Source organism: Alosa alosa, chromosome 22 (genome assembly GCF_017589495.1).
Source record: "Alosa alosa isolate M-15738 ecotype Scorff River chromosome 22, AALO_Geno_1.1, whole genome shotgun sequence".
NCBI classification, from domain to species: Eukaryota; Metazoa; Chordata; class Actinopteri; order Clupeiformes; family Clupeidae; genus Alosa; species Alosa alosa.
The window spans coordinates 1,008,355-1,031,756 of NC_063210.1; the positions used below are offsets into that span (position 1 = coordinate 1,008,355).

At 43.0% G+C, this 23,402-nt stretch overlaps 1 protein-coding gene across 1 annotated transcript in view; it reads right to left on the reverse strand.

The window, feature by feature from the left end:
* The window catches only part of ca10a (carbonic anhydrase Xa), a 140,086-nt gene extending 123,715 nt beyond the window's left edge, over positions 1-16,371 (reverse strand). The window contains exon 1 of the mRNA XM_048232517.1: positions 16,053-16,371. Coding sequence (XP_048088474.1) covers positions 16,053-16,116 — 64 coding nt within the window. The 5' untranslated portion in view covers positions 16,117-16,371. The remainder of the gene's footprint in view (positions 1-16,052) is intronic.
* Positions 16,372-23,402: the final 7,031 nt, after the last annotated feature.

The window sequence follows — 23,402 nt, forward strand, 5'->3', positions numbered from 1 at the left end:
GCTAAAAGTAGCTCCTAACTGGCAAATTTACTCCTAAAAATAATGGGCGTTTCACTCCTAGCTTTAGGACTCCTAATATTTCCTATCATTTTAGACCTAAAAGTAGAACCTAAGCCTGGGACAGCTTAAGTCGAGAGGACTCATAACTCACTAAGACCTATTCATAAACGGCTTTTTTGTGGCATTTTACGTTGCGATGTTTTGAAATGCGTAGCCTATGCGCAACAGGAGCTTCCAATGGCGAGGGAACAATTTTGCATTCATAAAAGGGATGCAATAATGCCACCAACAACAACCAAAACTACTCATTGTTAACATGTAAATGAAATGTAACATTTCATTGTGAATCAAATTAAAATGTTCTCCTATTTGCAAACGTAGCCTAGGCATATGGTGACAGATTAATTTAATAATGTTGCAAAGGTAGGCTACTACATCAATCAATAGGCCTATGTTTCATTAGGCTACTAGGCTATTTGTTTTGCCTTACTCTTTATTCATTTAGGCTAGGCCTTTTTATTCAGTTATTAATCATCTTCCGTCCTTCGCACTACTTGTGTAGTGCACGCACTCTCCGACCTGTCACCTGTCACTCATCATCCGAAGAGTGGTGTTTGGAATTCCCGCGTTACAATCGTCAGCCAATCAAGGTGGTCACTTCAGTCAAGCTCGTGCATGAGTAATGACGTCAACCATAGCCACGAAGACTCACTCCTAGTTTAGGAGTTGTCTGAAAGACTTTTAAGAGAAAACTCCAAGCTAAAATCTTTAAGTGCGATTTAGGAGTAGCCTACTCCTAGTAGTAAGATAAAAGCCTTTGTGAATAGCCTATGGCCCCAGTTATTCATCATCTTCCGTCCTTGTGTAGCGCATGCATTCTGAGACCTGTCATCTGTCACTCATCATCGTAAGGGAGGTGTTTGGAATCATGCCCGCGTAACAATCATCAGCCAATCAAGGTGGTCACGCTTGCCCATTTACCCAAATTAATGGTCGAATATTACTGATGATCATTGTTATTTAAGAACATGCAGTGTGCGTAGGGTACCAAAAACATCTTGCTCGTAAAAAAGCATCATAACGCACATTCTGGCAGGTCTGTTATTTACTGTAGGCTGCGCAAACCACAGGCCTTTATTTTGGGCATTCATTCATTCAACCTTTATTTATTCTCGGAGGGTCATTGAGGGAAGCCCTCATTTTCAATGAAGCCGAGATTACAGAAGCCAAGCAAAGCTCCACAAAACAAGACAACATTCGAGGCCTCGTTGAAGAATTTTATATAAAAGCCTGCGCTAACAGTAATCCTCCTGCCCCTGATAGGCCTACCACAGCTGTGGATAGTGTGGAATGTTCAAGTAATAACACAATCCAATGTGTGTCTCAATTGTCCCCGCTGACCACCTCACACATTTCTCTACATTTTGCAAACGAACTTACATGACACAATGCCATAAAATATGCCAGTTTTAGGACACAGAATAATGTTTGTAATGATACCAGGTAGGCCTACGTTTAACAGTAACAAGTGTAATGAGCTATTCATTGTCGAAGGTGCATGGTGAAGTGAAATTCTTACTTTGGAAAACAAACATTTGCCGATATCATCGCCGATCATCAGAATATTGCAACAGATTCTGTGTTCTGGACTGCAGGTAACTTGTTAAGCCAGTGGTTCTCAAACTTTTATTTCATTCCCCACTTTGATCAAGGGGCATGACTGATGATGGTGGAGATAACGTGTTATCCCGAGGCTTTTGCAAGTCAGCATCTTCGACGGTAGTCTATTAAAAATACAAGTTTTCGATGTCCGAAACGGAGAGCCATACCTTATTGTTTTTAACGATCTCTATGCTACTCACAAAAATGTAGGCATGGGGACATGATGAAGGAGGCTATCCAACTGTCTGTGTTAAATTATTGTGATTACGAGCCAGTGGTTTTCAAACATTATGCGTGACTCGGACATCTAACTAAATGCAACAGGCTCATATCGTCCTCGCATTCGCAAAATGAGGACCAGTGTTTTGTCAAATTGCAAATAGCTATTCGTTTTAACGATTTTATTTATGATAGTATGAAGTGCTTTTTGTATATGCTACTATCTTAATCTTGGAATATGGGGAGGGAAGTGGCGCGTCTGTAGTCAGCCAAATATGAATGTAATTCTGCGGTATAAAGCAGATGTATTTGTTTATTGTACAGAAAAATAAAAATGACATGTCAAGCAGTCAATTGACTACATTGCAGTCAAGAAGTAGGGCAAATTAAGACAATGTTTTGATTTGCGTAGTTGTGTTACCCCCAACACTGGCAATAACATAGACAGCAAATTAAGATATTTTTTCATTTTGTGGAGTGGCACCGGTAGGCTATCAAAAGCAGATTTCAATTTTCGCTACCCCCGTGTAGTCAAGCCTTAAGCATACCCAAGTAGCCTTAATCGAGGTAATGTTTTATTTTGTTATTGAATTCATAGGCTGGGATTCCTCTCGGTAACAATTACGTTTAAAGGTAGTGTAACAGACTGGTATCATAATGAATGTATTTTATCCCCTCGGGGCTTTCCGTAGTGAAATGATATTCCTGCTCTGGCGGGAGAGAGCGCTATTCTGGATACTGTGTTACAGATGATGACTACGTGCAGTAAACTTTTCTCAACAACTTCTGACTGACGAATTATTGTAATATAGTAATAAGTGCTAAAGCTCGGTTACAGTAGCCTAGCCTCCTGCTTTTTCAGAAGGGGCGGCAGTCAGGCTACTGACAGAGCGATGTACAGTGGCAGAGCGACGCACAGTGGCTGAAAGTGGTACTAAAGCTTCACGCAGCTTCACGCCTCGTAATGCGCGACTGAAGTGGCCATTTGAAAGCGATGCCCACTGTAACTGAAGCCTAACCGACACTTTAAGAAGACTTCGCTCCAGTTTTTCAGGTAAGTGACATTCCACTACAATTTCACGTAGATGTTAGCATTATAGCATCCATGTTAGTGGGCATTGTAGCAGCTACTATAGGCTACGTTAGCGTCAAATCATTTCAAATAAGTTTATGTCGAAAATGACCGAATGGCTGAAGCACACACATAAATTTAGTTAACTTGAATAAAGTTAACGTTAGTGAAAACCGATTGTGCTCCCGTTGTGAGTTAGCTTAACGTTTGCCATACTAGCCAGGTATTTGAGTCAATGATCAGACAGCTGTAGCAGCTAACGTTAAGCACATTAACGTTAGTTCACAAACATACTGGGGTAACAAAGCATGTGTTCTCGTCAAAAAACCTTTTGTAAATACTTTCTGTGTGAATGCTTAGTCCGTTGTCAATTTATATAGTCTTTGGGTTGTCACATTTAAGATAGAAAAGCGTTCGTTCAGATGATAACTTCAGCCGAAGCATTAGCTAGTGGAGATAAAATTGTGAACCACTATGAACCATTGACTATATGTTGAACATGGAGCTGATAACGAGCGATAACGTTAGCTAGTCACCATAACTGTTGTTAGTTATAACTGACGTCTGAAACTCTTATTGATGCCGTTTATTTGTTAAACACAAATTTGAAACAACACTTCTTGTCTATGCAAAGTTTCCCTGTAGGTGATCCAGACAGGCTGGGTGCTGGAGAGGGCTCTAGACTCCTAACTTCACTTCTCGTCTGTGCAGTCGACTCAGAAGCATGACTTCAGTACTGATTCCGTGGTCCTTTGAATTTTTTCATACATTTAAATGGAGCAACCTACTGGATTCAATAGTCCTAGCTGTCTATTCCAGACATGGTTAGCATACTGAACAAAGATGAATGCATTTCAGACATTTAGAGTGGCCTTTTATTGTGAGCAGTCCGGGGCACATCAGCAGGTTTTGGTTGGATACAGATTGGATAATTAAAGAATATGGCATCAGTGACTGGCTATTGTTTGACTGGACCTTGGCCTAACTGTTAATAACTACCTCAATGGGGTGTAGATATGAGCTTACACTGTTCCACTGAAAACATTAAAATACAAGAAATGGTTGTTCTACAGAACTTTGAATACACCAAATTTGGTTTTGCTTATTGCCTGCATAAACAGGACATGTGCAAATAGTTGAATACGCCTGTCCTGTCCCCATTCAGCTAAGTGTTCTGTGAGTTTGTTCATTATACATATTGGGAGTATTTTTTAGCTTAATTTGTGAGCACTTGCAGTAAGTTCAAGGATGTGAAATATACCAATATTTCTGTTTTCAGATCTGGAACATTTTGAAATCCTACCAGATGGGGCACAAGTCATTGAGCAGTGGCAGCTTCTGACTTCAAAGACTTTGTTCACCAGCAGACCTCTTGATTACCTTTATTTATTTATTTGCATCTGTCAGTCTTTAAAGTGATCTAATATGTATTGACTATGTACTAGCTTAGTACATATTAGTTTTTGTTATTTTAGTTTCACAAATTCAGTGGTTACCTGTAATGCTCAAGATATACAAGTAAAAAAATCACCTTTACTTCTGCATCTGGGTCTTCAATTCAACCTGACTGAAGCTGACAGATTTGTATTAATGTTTTTGAGAGCACAGGCAAATTGGTTTGATAGATAGATAGATAGATAGATAGATAGATAGATAGATACTTTATTGATCTCCAAGGGGAAATTCAAGGTCTCAGTAGCATACAGTACAGACATCACACACAACATGCACTTACAGCAGAAATGGTAAATATAAGTATAAACATATAACAATACTCCACTGTACAATAGACAGTTGAAGATAAAAAAAACTAACAAAACTAAATACTGGCATGAGTTTTAATGTAATTCACAGTTCAGAAAAGTTCCATAAACATTTTCAAGTTCAGTGCCATCAACAGTAAGTTTGCTTTCTGATATTTAAAGAACAGAAATGGGTTTGGCATAAGTAAAGGGTAGGTGTAACATTCATCAATAGACATAAAGTGAAATGTACTGTATAGTCTCAATGGGTTCAATATCACCACACCCCAGCCAAACCACTTCACCTGGACCTCTAGTCCCAGGTTAAGAGCCCATGGACCTCCTTGCCGCCTCCTCCCCATGGTGAACTGCCAAAACAGAAAGGTAAACATTTTATTAGTCATACCTACTTACAAGATAATACAATAATGCAAACCAACACCACTTGTTGTAATCAACAAAAGTACAGTTGTTGTACAATGCTGTAGTACTATTGTGCGATTTGAAATGGGTCTTCAGTGACAAAGTACACTAATATTGGCATTGTTATGCAAAACACCGGACACTGTAACTGGATTTAACGTTTTGATAATAGCCTGACATGGGGAAATAAGGCAAGCTAACCGAACATGAACGCTGGATCGTGAAATGGCCACCGATGAGAAATTTCAATGTCATCTTAGACCAAACTACCACTGACAACTTTAGAGCAATATAGCGATTTCAAAACGTGATATTAAGAGTTAATAAAACATAATTAATTATGTACAAGTTAACTAATACCCTACGATTTTGTTATCAATTCACACCATACGTTGACAGAATACAGTGAGCTAACTGATGTTATCGTAAATTAATTAACGTTACAATGATGGCTGCCACTGAGGATATGAGATGGATAACGTTAACTACAAAACAATAAAGGCAAAGATACATTTTTGTCAGTATGAGTTGCTGAACCTGTAAACTTCTAAGTTACTCTACGTGAGTTGGTGAACCTGTAACGCTAAATTACTCTACGTTATTTGACCGTAACTTCAGCAAGGGAGGGATAGCTAAGCTAACGTTAGTTTATTTTACCTAGAAGCTAGAATCTGCAAACTCAACTCTTCATTCTCAACTTTTCAACCGTTCAACCGAATATAACCTTTTAGCATACAACATTAAAAAGTGTCTGAACATGGCAACATGAAACATACATGAACTTCACGTTAGCAGATCAAACTTACCAGCAATGTTACAGCAACGTCTGTGCCAGTCCATCTTGTAGGCCTAACGTTAGCTGAGGCTGCTTGGCTGACGACGAGGCGGGTTCACCGGCTTGCTCAGTCTCATACAAAGCCCCGCCCTTTTACCCATATATGGATTGGCTAGGAGGTAGACGGGGTTAGGATTTCCCAAGGTTTTCCAAGATGGTGCCGCCCATACCCCCCATAAACGGCTTCATAACCGTTCTTCAGAAAATCTATGGGTGATGTCACAGACGCTTTGTCCATATTTTTTACAGTCTATGGCTTTATCGTTACCTTTTCCCACAGTTTGAAATAGCATAATGCACAATTTCTCCAGCAGAGGGGGAAATCCTGCCAAGTTTCCCTTTAACTCCTAGGCCTACTACTACATTTTTCTAAGATCATATGGAGTTTGCGGTAGATCACGGATAAAGAATAAGCCTATACATGCTTTTGCCTTTGTCTTAGTATGAGTTTGAATCTCCCATGGAAGTGTATTATTTTGTAAGCATTCATGCCAGACTACAGAATCATGATCCATAGCTTTAGGCTACTCATAGGGATGGACAGTATTTAGGCTACAGTACATGTATTTGAAATACAAAATAGTATTTTGTAGTTTGTATTGTATTAGGTTGAAGAAAATGGTTTTGTATTTTGTATCAAAATACTTTAAGTGTATTTTCGTAGTTTACACATAGGCCAAATATTTTTGGTACAGCCAATAGTTTTGGTGATGTGATGACATAAAAGTGCTTGTGCTGACTTGTGATCAGAATATTGAGATTCAGGAAGATGATCCAGTCTAAGATGACATGAAGGTTACATTTGAATCCACCAATCAAATATATTATACAGCTTTGACATTCAAGGGTACATAAAGGGTACCTAAAAGGTCGCCTATACAACACAGAGGAAGACGGCCTATCAGCTGATATGGAGCAGAATTTAGACACCCCTGCCATGTCCCAAGCTGTCGAATATCAATGCCACAAACTTACATGCAAAGCCTAGGTCAGGGGTTCCCAAACTTTTCCACGACAAGGCCCCCCAAATACCACTAGGTTCTGGCCAAGGACCCCCTTGATGTGTTATTAAACCCATCGACAATACTACGGCAAATGTAAAAATACATTAAGCTAATCCTAATAATTATTTTAGCCACAAGCACTTCGCGATGGAGCAGTGTGTAAAAATTGCATTTGGGGCTTTCTGCTAGAGAGCTATCACTTTACTATTACTCCCAGTCATTATCATGGAAAATATAATGTTCAGATATGCGACAAGTTATTATAATGGCATTGTATAACAACCCTCATAGTAATTATTATTAGTATATTATTTTTCAAATGTATTTATTTGTTTCTTTTATTTTTCCTTCCAACTTGCTGAGGCCCCCCTGGCACCCCCTTGCGGCCCCCACTTTGAAAACCACTGGCCTAGGTCACTGATATTTGCTGGGAGGGTTTGGTATTTAATTCTATAGTGTTTTCATAAAAGGCTGTGTCCATAAACAGATAGACACAACTTATTTCAAAGACTAGCACATCCTTTCTCTATCCAACAGCACACCAAGTGTTTGTACAGTGTTGTACAGAACGGGCAATAAGGTCAACAATGGTCATGGCGTGCTGTATAAAATCATTAGTATACATATTACAACCATTTACAATATGGGCAACTGCCAGAGAATAGGATGCATTAATCAGTGTGGATGGTGATTTTTGGGATACTAGGTTGTATCTGGTTGGTAGGCCTAACAATTAAACAGAGAATGTCCTCCTGTTGCAGCATTTCTTTACATAGAATGAGAGTAACAGTGGTTGGCAAGTCAATGCATGCCAACTTTCCCTGCATTCTTAGTCCAGTCCAGTGTTGTTTTGTCTCTATCACACACATACAATACACTTCCTCTCTCACACCAACCCACTAACTCAACCACATGGTTACTTCCTTACCCACACTTATAAGTTTTTGGTAGAACTTTGGAAAAACTTTGACTGTGAGGTGTATGTGTCTTCCAAAGATGATACACAACACAAGGCACCTTTCTGAGCAATATTGCTATATTGCAATATGTTCTTGAGTATTGCTGTTCTCGCACTCTCCCTTTGATATTGGGAAACTTATCTTTCTTGAGAACTTTAATCATCAGTAGGGAAATGGACATGATTATCCTCCAACTGGAACAGATATGGGCGCCCTGCAATCATTCTCATGGTCATTATATTTTTTCTGCATGGGTTATTAGATTGATGACAATTTACTCTTTACTAAACCCACTTCGGAACAAGCAAGGAATACCCTCCTGCCTTCCTTTCTGTTTATTTGCATGGCTAGGCCGATGCCCGAGGCACCCCCATCGAAAAACTGTTTGTAGCATCGGCTAACTAGTGCCAGATTTCTGAGTGCAGGGGACAAGCCGAGATGAGCTATGAGACATACGTTCATACTCGGTATCATGTTTCAACACACTTTAGGTCAATATCACACTGGAATTCTCCTTTAATATTCGCAGACAAATGCAGCCCAAATCTAAAGCCTTTACCGGAACAGTTTGTTCTAATTTGTCTCGTGAAATTTGTGCTTGTGGACATCAATCACATGTCCTACCTTCTGTCCTTCTATTTCAAGTTATCATGAGTGTCATTTGATTATATAATCACAACACATGCTAATAAATGAAATCAGAATAGGCTTATGTGCTGTACAGGTCAGTTAGGCTAACTCCCGTATGTCAAAATAAACTGATTTGATCCTATGAATTGTTTCGCAATCACACATAACACAGCAACCTCAAACACCCCTGTTGAACCTAGGCTACTGCTTCAGTCATGTAAGAAATAAACAGTTTATGAATTATCCTTACCTGTTTAATCAAGTCCACATGACCAAAATAACAGCATATTGTAGCGACCGGCTATCAATCAGAGAGTGCCCGCGCTATGTATAACCCCGGGCACGCTAATGATTGGCAGCCTGACGAGAGGGGGGCGGAACCCCCGGGGAATATTAGTGACTGCAGAAAGGAAGTTTGCTCTTTCGGTTCTGGGCCAGACTTGGGCCACTGTGTTCGAATGCCTGTTGGTGTACTTTTCTAATAAACCTGTTAACTGAACTCTGGCTTTTGGTCGGATGCTACACTGTACAAAAATATCGGAAAAGTGATTAGGGAAGACCGAGGGTGCATCCTGCACTATTAGTTAGTGACCAGTTTAGTTTAGTTTAGTAGTTAGGTTGGCGTTAGCAAGACCGTGCCGCCAGTGGAGGGAAAATGTTAGCATCTCGTGAAATGTCTGGGGAGATGAGCGACGGAGCCAGAGCCGCGGAGTGGACGTTTGGTGACCTAAAGAGGGAGCTGCGACGGCTGGAAGACCGCAGAGGCCACCTTCGGGGCACGATGGAAGCGATCGCACGCTTTGCTACTCGCAAGCCAAAGTTGGAGGGGGACGCAGACACCAACGTCACCTCCGGCGCAGGAAGCTCAGATGTAAATAAAGATGGCAGCACCCGGTCCACAACATCAGCGGTAGCAGCTAGCTCCGTGAAAACTCTAAAGTAAGGTGAAGGTAAGCTGGGAAGCTTTTCATGCGCAATTAAAACTGCTTGCTAAGTCACAGAACTGGTCGCAAGAGACTAAAGCTTTACACGTGGATGACAGAGAGAGCTACAGCGCCCTGGTGGGGGCTCTCCAGCGACGGTTCGGTAACTTTACAGGAGCGGAGCTCCTCCGAAATGAACTAAATAACAGAAGACATGGTGAGCCGCTACGGCAATTAGCCACTGACATTGAGAGCCTTACCCGCAGAGCATATAGCAGCATGCCCCTGGTGGTACAAAGCGAGTTAGCCCACGACCGATTCATGCAAGCCCTCTCACCACCCGAACTGCGTGTGGAGGTGCAGCTGACACACCCACGGTCCCTGAATGAGGCGTTGGAGCAGGCGTCAAAGAGAGAGACGGCCCGCGCCTACATCACAATGCCCACACAGAAACACAACAGCCCCCAGGTTAGAGCAGCAGCAGAGGTTCCGCAAACACCAACATGGGCAGCTGGTACGCTCAGGCCCAAAAGCACCCAGAGACCAGGGAAACGACCCCGGGTCCACGAACCACAGGCCTCCACATACACCCTCAGGCACAGCTGGCCCAATAGCGGTTGCGGTAGTGGGCCGGACTTCAATTGGGGACCTCTGCCACATTCCAGTCACTGTGGAGGGAGTAACGTGTGTGGCGCTAGTTAATACCGGCTCTACAGTGACAGTAGTGTGGCCCGATGTGCAACCCAGGCAAACTGTGTTGGAGCCAACAGCAGTCCACCTGCGGACGGTGACGGGGGAATTGTCAGCCATGAAAAACAAAGGGACACTGACATGTGGTGGGCGGTAAAACAGTGCACCACCCGGGGGGTTGCGTCAGTCCAGGACCCCTGCATTCTCGGACTGAACTTTTTGAAGAACACAGGCTGTCGGCTGGACCTTGCAGAGGCCACCCTGTGCTTTCTGGGGGAACGGCCTGTCGACATGGCTCCACCCCACCTGGGCTTCAACACTACAACACCCCAGGTAACCACTGTTTCAGCAAACGCCGCTGAAGCCAACATTGACCCCATTGTAGGGACCAGGAGGCCCACTCCTCGAGACCCCCGTAGCCCCCTACTCACAGCTGGGCAGAGGCATGTTACAGCCCCCGCTCCTCGGAACACACCAGCCGCCTCCCCCACTACCCCCTCACCTCACCTAGCCGCCCCACCTGCGCCACAGCCTGCACACACTATACAGACCCCTAAGAGCCGGGTCCCTAACCCATTAGTAGCCCAGCTCCCCCAAACGGAGGAGGGAAGTGTTGTGTCGGCAGTACGGAGCATTTGGCGACGGAACTGTTCTCATCTAGACCCCCAACAGGGTGAAGAATTGTGGCAACAATTTTTTGCATTTAAAGAAGGCGATGTGGGGTGCACACACCTAATACAGCACGACATAGATACGGGTGACAGCTCGCCTATCAAGTTACGCCCACGTCGCCTCCCACTGGCACACCAGGAAGCAGCAGACAAGGTGTTGTGGGAGATGCAGCAGGTGGGCATTGTAGAGCCGTCTGACAGCCCGTGGGCCGCCCCTGTCGTCATGGTCCCAAAGAAGAACGGACAGTGGAGGTTCTGTGTGGACTACAGATGGCTCAATGGGGTGACAAGGAAGGACTCCTACCCCCTGCCATGGGTTGATGAAGCCCTGGACCAGGTAGCGGGGTCAGCCTGGTTCACGTCGCTGGACCGGAGTTCCGAATACTGGCAGGTGCCTCTCTCTCCCTCTGCCAAACCAAAGACAGCGTTCTGCACAAACCGTGGCCACTGGCAGTTCAAAGTTCTCCCATTTGGCCTTTGCAATTCACCAGCCTCATTCGAAAGACTGATGGACAAAGTGCTGTCAGAAGTCCCCGGTGTAAGTGTGTGGTGTACCTGGATGACATTCTCGCCCATAGCCCCACTTTCCAGGCAGCTCTCCAGTCTCTGCAGCATGTTTTGGAGTGTATAGCAGCAGCGGGTCTCAAACTCCAGCCAGAAACGTGCCACTTCATGCAGAGAGAGGTGTCATTCCTTGGGCACAGGCTGGGCAGAGATGGCATCGGCACAATGGATGAAAAGGTACGAGCGGTCAGAGACTGGCCCACACCAACGGACCAGCAACAGCTGAAAAGCTTCCTGGGCTTAGCCTCTTATTACAGAAGGTTCGCGAGGGGGTTCTCCTGTGTGGCTGCACCGCTGTTCAGGCTACTGCTCAAAGGCCAAGACTTTGTGTGGACCAGCAAGAGTCAAACAGCATTCACCTCTCTACAAAAGGCGCTGGGGGAGGCTCCTGTGTTGGCTCCGGCCGACCCCTCCCTCCCATTCATCTTGGACTGTGACGCGAGTGGCCAGGGAGTAGGCGGGGTGTTGGCACAGCTAAGCCCAGAGGGAGAGAGAGTGGTGGCGTATTACAGTAAGACTTTTAAAAAGCACGAACGCCGCTACTGTGTCACACGCAGAGAACTTCTAGCTGTGTTATCGTCCATCCGCCACTTCAAATACTACCTCTGTGGGCTACCGTTCACCGTCAGGACGGACCACTCTACCCTCCAGTGGCTCATGTCCTTTAAAGAGCCAGAGGGCAAGGTAGCACGCTGGATGGAGGAGCTACAGTCTTATGACTTTAAAGTGGTGCATAGAGCAGGAGCCCGCCACTCCAATTCCGACGCCCTGTCCCGCCGACCCTGTGCTGAGGATGGATGCCGCCACTGCGACTGGAGGGAGACACGAGACAGGGAGTTACAGGGTCTGGAGGCAGCCATTTTCAGCTGGGTCACGATGGCGGTGTGCTGTGACCTCACTGAAATTTCAGCGACGCAGTGGAGACAACAGCAGGAGGCCGATATGGACATACAGCCAGTGCTCCAGTGGGTGGAGATGCAGACACGGCCACCATGGGAGGAGGTGGCACTAATCTCCACGGCGATAAAAGGGCTGCGGGCAAAGTTCCAGGCCCTGCGGCTCACCGATGGGGTGCTACAGCGGGTCTGGAAGGATCCAGCGACGGGGTGGCAGTTGGTGGTCCCCAGAGCAGAGAGACCAGTCACTTCGGGGTCACCGGGCTGGTCACTTCGGGGTCACCAAAACTCTCCGTCGCCTACGTCAGAGCTTCTACTGGGGGCAGTTCAGGACGGACATAGTGGACTTCTAGAGGAGGTGTGACAGCTGCACGGCAAAGAAGGGCCTCTGAGAACAGTCCCATGCCCAGCTCCAACAGTTTCCAGTCGGCGCAGCCATGGAAAGAGTCAGGGTAAACATAGTTGGTCCACTCCCGGTCACTGACAGCGGGAACTGGTACTTTCTGTCAGTTATGGACTACTTCACCTAGTGGCCCGAGGCTTATGCCCTCCCTGACCAGGAGGCAGAGACAGAGGCTAAAGCCCTGGTCTGCCGTTTTGGGATGCCCCAAACCATACACAGTGACCAGGGGTGAAGCTTTGAGTCACGAGTATTCGCCGACCTGTGTCACTGGCTGGGCATAAACAAAACTCGCACTACCCCCCTACACCCGTAGAGCGATGGCTTAGTAGAATGCTTCAAAAGGACCCTGATCCAGCAACTGGCCATCATCACCACTAAACATCAATGAGGCTGGGACAAGCGCCTCCCTGTCGGTCTGCCGTCCAAGAATCTACGGTCTGTACGCCAGCCCTGCTCATGCTGGGTAGAGAGCTCCGTACCCCACTAGCAATGTTGGCCTCCCCCCTGACACCCCAGCTGTGCCCCCAGGACGAGGGTATGCCAGGAGACTGCAGGACCGCCTAGAGACAGCCCACAACTTTGCACGCGTGCAGCTGCAGAGCGCAGGGGGGAGACAATGTAGTAACTACGATCTACATTACAAGGGCCGCCACCTGGAACCGGGAGAGCTGGTTTGGGTCCACAGTCCGCAGAGAAAAAAAGATTGTTGCCCTAAGCTGGACAGTGACTGGGTAGGCCCCTGTAGAGAGTTGGAGCAACTAGAGGAGGTGGTATACAGAGTACAGCTACCTCCACGTGGCAGACAGGTTGGCACCCTACCACGGAGATGCTAACCCCCAGCTCCCACACAGGGCCTCACAGATCCCTCCCAACAGCCCCCATCCAGACACTACTCACTACTCAGCCAGAAGGGCACCGGGCCCTACACACGCCTACAAACGGGCACACAGACATTTCCACCACACTCCCCTCCCCAGTGCCACTCTCCCCAGCACAGGATATTGCGGTGCCTGCACGGCTCCGGAGGCAGAGAAGACCGCTTTGTTGGAAGTTGTTGTTGTGTTGTGTGTATTTGTTGTTTCCTCAGGGTCGAGGAACTTTGATGTGGGGGGGGGGTGTAATGTAGCGACCGGCTGTCAATCGGAGAGTGCCGGCGCTATGTATAACCCCGGGCACGCTCATGGTTGGCAGCCTGGCGAGAGGGGGACGGAACCCCCGAGGAATATAGGTGACTGCAGAAAGGAAGTTTGCTCTTTTGGTTCTGGGCCAGACTTGGGCCACTGTGTTCAAATGCCTGTTGGTGTACTTTTCTAATAAACTGTTAACTGAACTCTGGATTTTGCTCGGATGCTATATTTAAAGGCTGTTGAGCTAGCATAACAGCCTCATATAGCAGATGCTGCAATGGCTAACTAATAAATTGTTTTATACAATTAATGAACTTTAACAATCTCAAATTCTGAGTTTTTCTGGGTGGTTATATATCCATGCAAATCATCTTCGAATAAGCCATCGTTGTTATGTTATAATATGTTACACAGGATTCATGACTTTAACGGCGTTAGCCTACATGATGCTGACTAAAGGGCCTGTCACATTACACGTGGCATGCGCTATGAAATGCATTATAGTCAATGGCTTCCGCGCGCAAGAACTGGTCTGCCGCTGCGCTGAGCAAGCTGAGTCGTTGGTATTTTGCGCTCTGCCCAGCGGCAAGCACAACAAAAATCTTTGGGACGTTACCTCAACCAAGAGCAATAGAGTCCCGAAGCCATGACGTAGCGTTGCCAAGGCAGCAATTTCACTGGATCTAAACAAATCAATCTAACCATTGAAATCGCCATAGCGGTGGCTTTCTTAATCTATTTCAATAATTTTACAACGTTTCTAAGACGTTAGTATTTTTTTTTACACTGTAGGAATCACATAATACAACATATATTCATACCAACACGATCAAATTCGTGACTACAGAGTTTTATTTTAGCATGGGTTTCCTCCGTAAAAGAGACCTGCATGTAACTTCACAGCATGCGGTTAAAATCGTTAAATTCAACGAACGTGTTTTGGCAAAAAACGTCGCTCTTAACAGCCGCCAGTCTTTGAGAAGACAAATATCCACTGGAATTTTGTTTCTTTCTATTACACCTGCCAGGGAATCCGTGTTATGTGGCTAAGCTGCTGCCTAGCAGGTAAAACACGTTTAAATGGATATATTTATTTGTATTAGCTAGAAATGATGCCACATGTCCACTTCGAAAGTTTGTTTAGATCTAGTGATTCTGCTGTCATGGAAACGCTACGTCACACTTCGGGACTCTATGGACCCTTTCAAGAGAGTTCCATTATCAGCATCATAGTTGGCCCCACAAGACTTCCTTTTTAACATTCCATATGTTATCTTAATGCAGAGGAAGTAGATTGGGGCCCAAATAGAACGTTCAAGCATTGTTTTTGTTTACCTTGTTGAAAGGGTCTCTAGCGGCGAGCGCAGCGCATAATGTGTACAATGTGATAGCCCCTTGACGCTGGCTATAACTTGGTCTCCTGAGTCTACTCCCTTAAACTTGTCCCTGTTCAGTTTAAGTTAAATGATCAAATATTGTTTGATTGTGTGTCAACTTTCAGAGGGAAGACATGTATGCTCATTTCTGGCCAAATTTCACAGCTTCTAAGAAAGTCTATCGTCTTTGTGTAAACCAAGTTTTGAACAGAGAAAAAAAGTTAGGCTACCATTAGGCTACATGCCTGTTCTCCCATAACGTTACAGATCAATGCACTAATTCAGGACGATTTTTTTAACTGTTTTGTGCCTAACATGCAAATCAACTCGGGCTCCACGACTTGTGGAGCATCACTGCAATTAGACTACAGCCTACCATGCGAGGTAACATCATAGGACACCACATAAATTGTAGGCTAGACAAGTATTCCCAGACAGGTTGGACCAAGCAACCTATTTGCAAACTGCGTGCGTTCTCGTCCAGCCTAAAGCAGCGCACTAGGTGAAACGTTTAAAACGACCGAATGGTAGGCTTTCTTAAATGCCCTCTTCGATTGATATTGAAGTAACCTATTTTAATTTGACTATGTAGCCTGCTTCCGCTAGACTTAATCAGAATCGAGTTTTAGTTATAATTGCGTAGCCGCCCTAAATCAATGAGGTTTAACTGTAGCCTACAGTATCTGTCCTGTTATGTTCTTTGACCCAGAATAAGAAGTCATGAGCATCCAAAATGTGTAGGCTAACGTTTCCGTTTTAGACTACTGGCGACATTATCAGAATGCAATATTGGCATCGGTAGGATGGTAGGCTACAACACGAAACACACACTGAGTTCATCGCATAGTTAACTCACCTGAGGAACAGACGATGAGGTAGGCATGGGAAAATATAAGTACTTCCCAAACAATATCCATCATTTGTCTTTATTTTATGCACATTCCGCTGTGGACTATTAAATAATGGCCTCTTGCAGCTGTTCAGTAGCCAGCCGTATCACGCTTCTGCACACCTTCCAAATGTTTCCTCTTCGATAGGCTACTATTGCAGATTAGGCTACCTCGCTCGAACTCATGACGGCACGCTTTCTATGCGCTGGGATTTCAAGTCGGCGAGCAATGCTTGATAGATTCTAATCTTAATTAAACGAAATAATTAATAAAGGTTAAGTCATCCTTTCGATGTGTTTTAGGCTACACGAACCACGGATCCGAATCACGCAGGACCCATCTATCGTTCGGTAGCCTGGAAAAACCACGCTGACTTGTTACCTCATTTCGAGTAGCAGAAACGTTTCACCATCATCGATAGACCTAACTTATCCTCACTCCCTTACAAAAATAGGCTAGCCTACAATGCAGTAACAAACTGTCCAATATTGTGCAGTGCAGCAGTAACTAGTGCAATCCTGTTTTTCCAAAATATTGTAGCCTATTTTCAGCATATGAACTGCAAATCATTTCTCCAATCCAATTTTCTTCAAAGAAATGTTCTGTATGGAAGCCCGTTTCTGTCACTTGGGGAAATAATTGCCACAAATGAGACATTTAAATTAGATTCTAACTCATAATCATTAGATACAAAGTCATAATTGTGTGAATTAAATTCATAATTATAAGGCGGGAGAATCAGAAATGTTGAAATTCAAAGTCAAAAAAGAAAAAAATAACCAAAATTTTGAGATTCAAAGTCAAAATTATAATTTGGCAGACAGTAGCAACCACCCTGTCTCACTTCCTTTTGAGGCCTGTACATTCAGGTGTGGACAGTCATTGGAAAGTTCAGGCAAAGTCCTTTTAGGCAATTCCTTCCACTGGGCGGCCATATTGCAACACATTTTGGGCACTTATCGTGCATCTATTTCGGGCAGAACTGCTTCCGAGCTGATTTCACAAACACATTTTTTCCGGAGGTCAGATTTTTTAAAGTCGGGTCCTCTGACTTTACGGCTGGCATGAAGGCAGTATTATATTAGAGTCAGGGTGCTCAAAGAATGCTCCACGTGCAGGGGCGTCCATAGTTAGCCTACATGTGATTTGTATTTGCCTATTGGGTCAACTGCACTAAGTCTTTCATGCACACTGCAAAAAATAAAATCTAACCAAATGTTATTAATCTTATTAAGATCAAACAATCTATTTGGAATTATTTTTAGTATGAGGAGACTTAGCACTCTCTTGAAAGATCTTATCTTATCAAGACAAATTTGCTTATTTTTAGTACAAATTTGGTTAACGCAGTGACAGACAAATTTGCTTGTTTTCAGGATGAGACATCTTAAAATAAAAGGAGTCAAACTTTTCTTAAATTAAGTCAAATGATTGTATGTGAAAGTGCTAGGTAAGTCTCTTTATACTAAAAACAATATTAACTAGATTTTTTGATCTTGATATAAGATTAATAACACAGGTTAGATTTGATTAGATAAACAGTTTTTGTAGTGCACTCTCCATCTTTGTATTGAATGGCCCCTTGCTATCATACTTCCTTGTTTAAAAAAAGATGTTCTTACTTTTGCAAACCCCTAAATCATGTAATTTAGAAGAAATTTAGAAGCACTGAACAGGTTGACAGTGCTGTCCCGTTAACTTACCACAACAACATGACACAACATGCTCAGCACAGACAAAAAAGCTGTCTATTATGATAATGGATAATATCAGTCAGGCATGTAATTGGAAAACCACATGCTTTCATGTCGGGTAGCAGCAACTGACCTATGATAAAGCTGACATAAAATAAATGAAGAATTTGTGTAAATGAAACAATTCCCATTAGTGGAAATAATCTGCTGAGCATTAGAGATAAGGAGGAATAGTTTCCCTCAGCCATTTGTTGATTAATAAAAAAAGACAGCAATTTGAACAAAAAGGAATACCCATCAATACAAAAAACACAAAAGGAATTGGGGTAAGACATTTATTTCACATATTCAACAGTGACACATTCTTATACTGGATTATTCAGGGCATTAAATTGGATATCTACACACATAACATTCCTTATGAATGTTACATTTTGGTAATTTTCTGATATGACTATATCACAGTGACTCAGACAGTCAGCTGACTAGTCTATAGTGTTTTGGGATTCAGCAATCACAGAATTCAAATGAGCAATTTACTGCATTTTATTCATAATGCTATATACTTTCTTACCCCATGAGCTGCAAATAATTTGGGTTAGTGGACTGCCTACCAGCCCTTTTTACGTATTTGTGTCATTTTAATAGTGTTGAAATTGAATTGAATCTTGATATGACACTTCATATAGGCTAGGCTATGACATCTAGCAAGGAGAGTTGATCAGGGGCGCCATATTCCATACTCCATAGTACGCACCATGTACGCATCCCCCCTTCCCCAACCTGACAGCACTGAAACCCTGTATATTAATAAGATTATATCCAACCCGCTTATTTACAAAATTTGCTCTTTTGGTTAAAATCGGCTAGCCTACCATGCAGCATCCTTATTGAGCCTAAGAAAAAAAACTTTTCATACACAGAAAACCCTTCTTAACTCATTGAGTGCCAAAAACGTAATATTACGTTTTTAGCTTTTTTTTTTTAATTACGAAACTAGACACTCTAACACATCTTATATGTGATTTTGGGAACTCTGTGATGAATGGAAATTAAATATATGACGATTGAAAACTCATGAAAACGCACAATCTGGACATTTTATCTGGACATTTTATCATAACTCGGTTGCCGCTTTGGGTCGAATCAGTGACGCATGCACGTCAGGTCAAAACCAGGCCATTTTTCGTGGTTCTATCACTAGGTGGCAGTCTCGCCAGGTCTCGCTGATCACTTCCCGGAAAGTTTACAGGCAACACTTCATATTTCATGAAAGACGTTATATCTCCATTTCTAGAAAAAAACTGCGATTTTGATGAAAACTAGCCACTGTTTAACAGAGGCGTGTAGAAATACATGGTTTGCACCCACTGAGAGCTTAAAGTCTCACCTTTTAAACGAGCCATTGTATGTGTTCATAGCTATAACACAGAATATGCTGTGGCTGTACAAAAATCATCAACAATGGTCTAGATTGCTGGTAGGACAAAGCTTCCGAAAACAGCTTGGCATTCAATGAGTTAATCACGTCAGCCCATGTCATCCCTTATCAAGCCTACCGCACAAACACAAAGCATCTAACTTTTACAACACTGGCTGTAAGCTAAAAGTTGAACATGGGCTAGTCTATACATAGGGGTGTTTCAAGCTTTAAGCAAAGCAAACATTGCTTTATGCATTATTATTTCACTACCCAACCTGGGAAAAAGGGAAAGAAAAGAAAAAAGAAACCAATGAGCTTATGTAGAGAAAAACACAGCTATGATAACCTACAAACAATTAGCCTAAGGATTTGCTCGCAACACTCTAAATACCTTGCACTGTTGTTTGGTTGTCCCAAACTATTAGATGATGCATAGGCTAGCCTAGGCCTACTCTGCGTCCGTCCATAGGCTACTCTATACGCATTAACTGAATCTTATCAATCTTGAAACCTGAACGGCAAAACAGTGACTGTAGTACAATGGCTAATCTCACTGCTGTCAGCATCACTGCTAAGAACAGTGTGCGTGTGTGCGTGTCTGTTAACCACCTGAAAAATATTAAGCTGCTGTTTTTTTTTTCATGACGAGCGCTACGCTCGCGCTATGCTATAATGATTTAAATATGACTGAATGGAACGTTGCGTTTTTAAGCGTCACGGCATGTCCTAACCGGATGCGATGCAAGCAAACATTAGCATTAAAATCTGTTTAATTACATTGTTTTCAATTGGAGGGTCCTGACTGCAAGCGACACGAGCAGCGTGCGTTTGTGCGATATTGTAACGTGCGCGAGGCGGAGGGGGATCTGTGGCGTGTGCACGAACTGTGATTGACAGTCAGATCTCACACATCCCTGTGCTGATTGGACCAGAAGAACTGGGAGCTGTGGATTTTTTGCAAAACAAATAACAGGCTCTAGGTGGAGGTAGAAGTGTGGGTTTTCTGTTTTCTAAAAACAGCTGATTTATGTTGTTCTGTCGGAGCATAGTGTCGGTTTCAGTGAATATGGTCAAAAAACTCTTGCCGACTTAAGCTTTAAATCACATTGCAGCAACATAAGTGTGCCAGCTGGGTGGTCATGCGCCATGGCTCGATATCTTTATGTGTGTGGCAAGTCTCTCTCAGGTAGGGCTGTACAAAACCTATGCCCGGTCTTAGCACACCATTTTAACACAGTTTGGGAGGGACAGAAATACCTAAACAGAGCAAGCAGGGCCCGTCTTTTGTCTTACTTAGCAAGGTGATGTGAACATTGCTACCATAATCAGGTTATGGAAGCTGGAATAAAGCATGTACATGACTCACATAAATGGAAATAATCATTATTCTGTCTAAAACCGAAATATGGTGTGCATGGAAATTTTGTCATGTTTTTTTGATTGAAGTTTAGGCAAAGTAGGAAGTAATATTAGGAACCCCTGAATATGATTGGTTAGGCTGTACCAATGATTTCAACGTTAACGCAAATTCTATGCCTGTTACCATACTAGTGTTGAATGGGTCTGGTTTTAACCTGGCTAAGTATGACATTCTGCCTAGTCCAGCTATCCTCCACAAATGGAGCAGGATAGTCACCAACATGCCTACTGTGCACAGGATGTGGAACACTCAAGCACAGTGGGTTTCTTGAGTGGCTGCCCGAAAGCTCTGGCAGACGGAAGCAGGAGCAGGGGTGAGATCAGCCTCTGCTAGATCACCTGGAGGAGGGAGTGTGATGTTGAAAGACCCAAAACCCACATCCCAATCCCAAATCATGTGTCCATGTGTTTTTCTACATCCTTAAAGTTAGCGTAGGCGTCAAGGGTGGGCCATAGGGGGCCAGGCCCGCCCAAACAGGCCAATGTGCCCCCTCAACTGAGTTCTCTCCCTCACATAAAAAAATCTAAATATTATTCTGCCTATGATTGAAATTAAATCCATATCTAGCAAGCATCATGTCATTACATGCTTTTATTTCCAAAGGAATGAAAGCTGTTTGTGCCAACTTAATATCATGCTTATCATTGTTAATATTGTGCTATACATGTGGCACAAACAATGTTAAAGTTTGTGGACTAGCCATAGCTATATTTGAATGGAGCTGGTAAAAAAGATCATTAGGAGAGCGTGTGGACAGTGGCACACAATGGGCTTAAAGGGACAGTGCACCATTTACAAACAAGTTAAACAGCATCACGTGTGTAGTATTTAAGAAATGAATACTTTAAAATAAAATGACTGTGTCATTATTATCATTTAAATAATATAGAAGTGTTTTACTTTTACCTTTGTGGTTACTCAGTAATTTTGTGATTTATGCTGTATTTAATAGGTCATATAAGAAGCTTAGTCTTTAGGGAGAAAAAATACTTTTTAATCGCAATTAATCTAGATTAATTCATTTCAAAATATGAGATTAATTTGTTTTTTTTAATTGTTTGATAGGCCTAACAAAAACGTAAAATATTTAACCGCAGCAATTTACTAATTTAGAAGGCAAATCTGTGACCTAGCACTGTGAAATGCCATCAGTCAAATTATTACTCATCCTTACAGTAAAGGCTGCCATTTGTAAAAACAATATTATAGCTATCAGTTTCGTACAGATTACTCAGGTATGCTCATGCGTATATTTCACAGGTATGTGCATGCATATATCGTAAAAGCTTTCAAGACAGAACCACTGAACATATTTTAATCTGTATTTATAAAAAAATACTGTAGATTAGATTGATGTGTTAAAATTTGATCGATAGTCTAATAATAGCATTATTAAGTGAAGAGTATCTGATGACTTGTTCAGGACTTGAAAAAGATTGGGACTTGGACTTGGACTCGACTTAGCTTTGATGTGACTTGGACTTGGACTCGACTTGCCCTTCTCTGTATTTACTTGGGACTTGACATGGACTTGACTGCTAAGACTTCCCAGATAGCAATTTCCTTTGGGCCGGATCCGCATAAAAGCCTTTAGATCCGCCTGTAGCGGACATACGGTATCTGACTGTGGGCCAGGTCTACTCCTGATACAGGTTTCAGCTCTGCTAGCAATGCTGTTTTATCACCGGTTTACAGATTTGTCCCAGGCCCAATTTCCGCAACTCAACTGGAAGTCAGGAGATGCGTTTAAAATACAAAACACTGATTTGGCCCAAACCTGTGATAATGGATATGAGCGAAGGACCGTTTTTTCACAGCAGACCCAGGTGGTAATGATATTAATTAAGGTGCTGATTCTGCTAAATTGACTGTCCTTTCCCTACTTCATTGTCAACTGGCTGCTAAAGAAAAGTATTTTGGAATGGCACAAATTTAGAAACCATGGGGGTGCACTATGTTCCCATGGCCACTTCATTTCTACAGTAAGGCTGGAAAAGAAGATATAGTTGGCTCAATATTGATCATCTGTTCGTTTCATTATTTTTATTATTACCTAGCAGTGGTAAAATTAGTCAATTGTTGTTTGTGTCAGATCTAATAGTGCTATGAAACAACCCCATATTCTTGCCACGCATGCAGAAGTCCAAGCAGTAACGTTAATCAAGGATCTTTGGTTTGCTCACTATCAATCTTTTGACATGATTTGCCAGCCTGGGGTTGAGTATAGGCCTGTCAAACTCGATTCCTTTTAAGGATCCGGGTTATTCTGAGTCACTCACTAAACTGATCCGGGTTGAACGAGTCACTTGAGTCACTTGAGTCAGTATTGCTAAATCGCAAAGAAATTCAGTCCTATGTTCAAGCAGTGCCGTGGGGTGCTTCATTTCGTTAAGTGCCTTCTCATGTTGGATGTGGATCCTCCATGATTTGAAACCAGGTTTTTGCAGCACTTGCATTTAGCCTTTAGAGTTTTGCTCTCCTGGTCAAAGTGCATCCACACATTGTTCATCTTTTTGGTGCTCATGTTCAGAAACTTTGATCTTATTGACAGAGAGGGTAGCCTATATTATAATAATTAATTATTTGTTGTTGTTTTGTTAACAATAGAAAAGTTTGCCAAGGTCTAATGCTACTCTGCTACAATGTTTATTACCACTACTACTAATAGTAGGCTACTAGGAATCTATTCTAATAAGTATTATAGGCTGCTAATACTAGGCAACTAATATTACTATTAATCAAGGCTATACTGTTAGGTAGCCTAATATAATATAATATA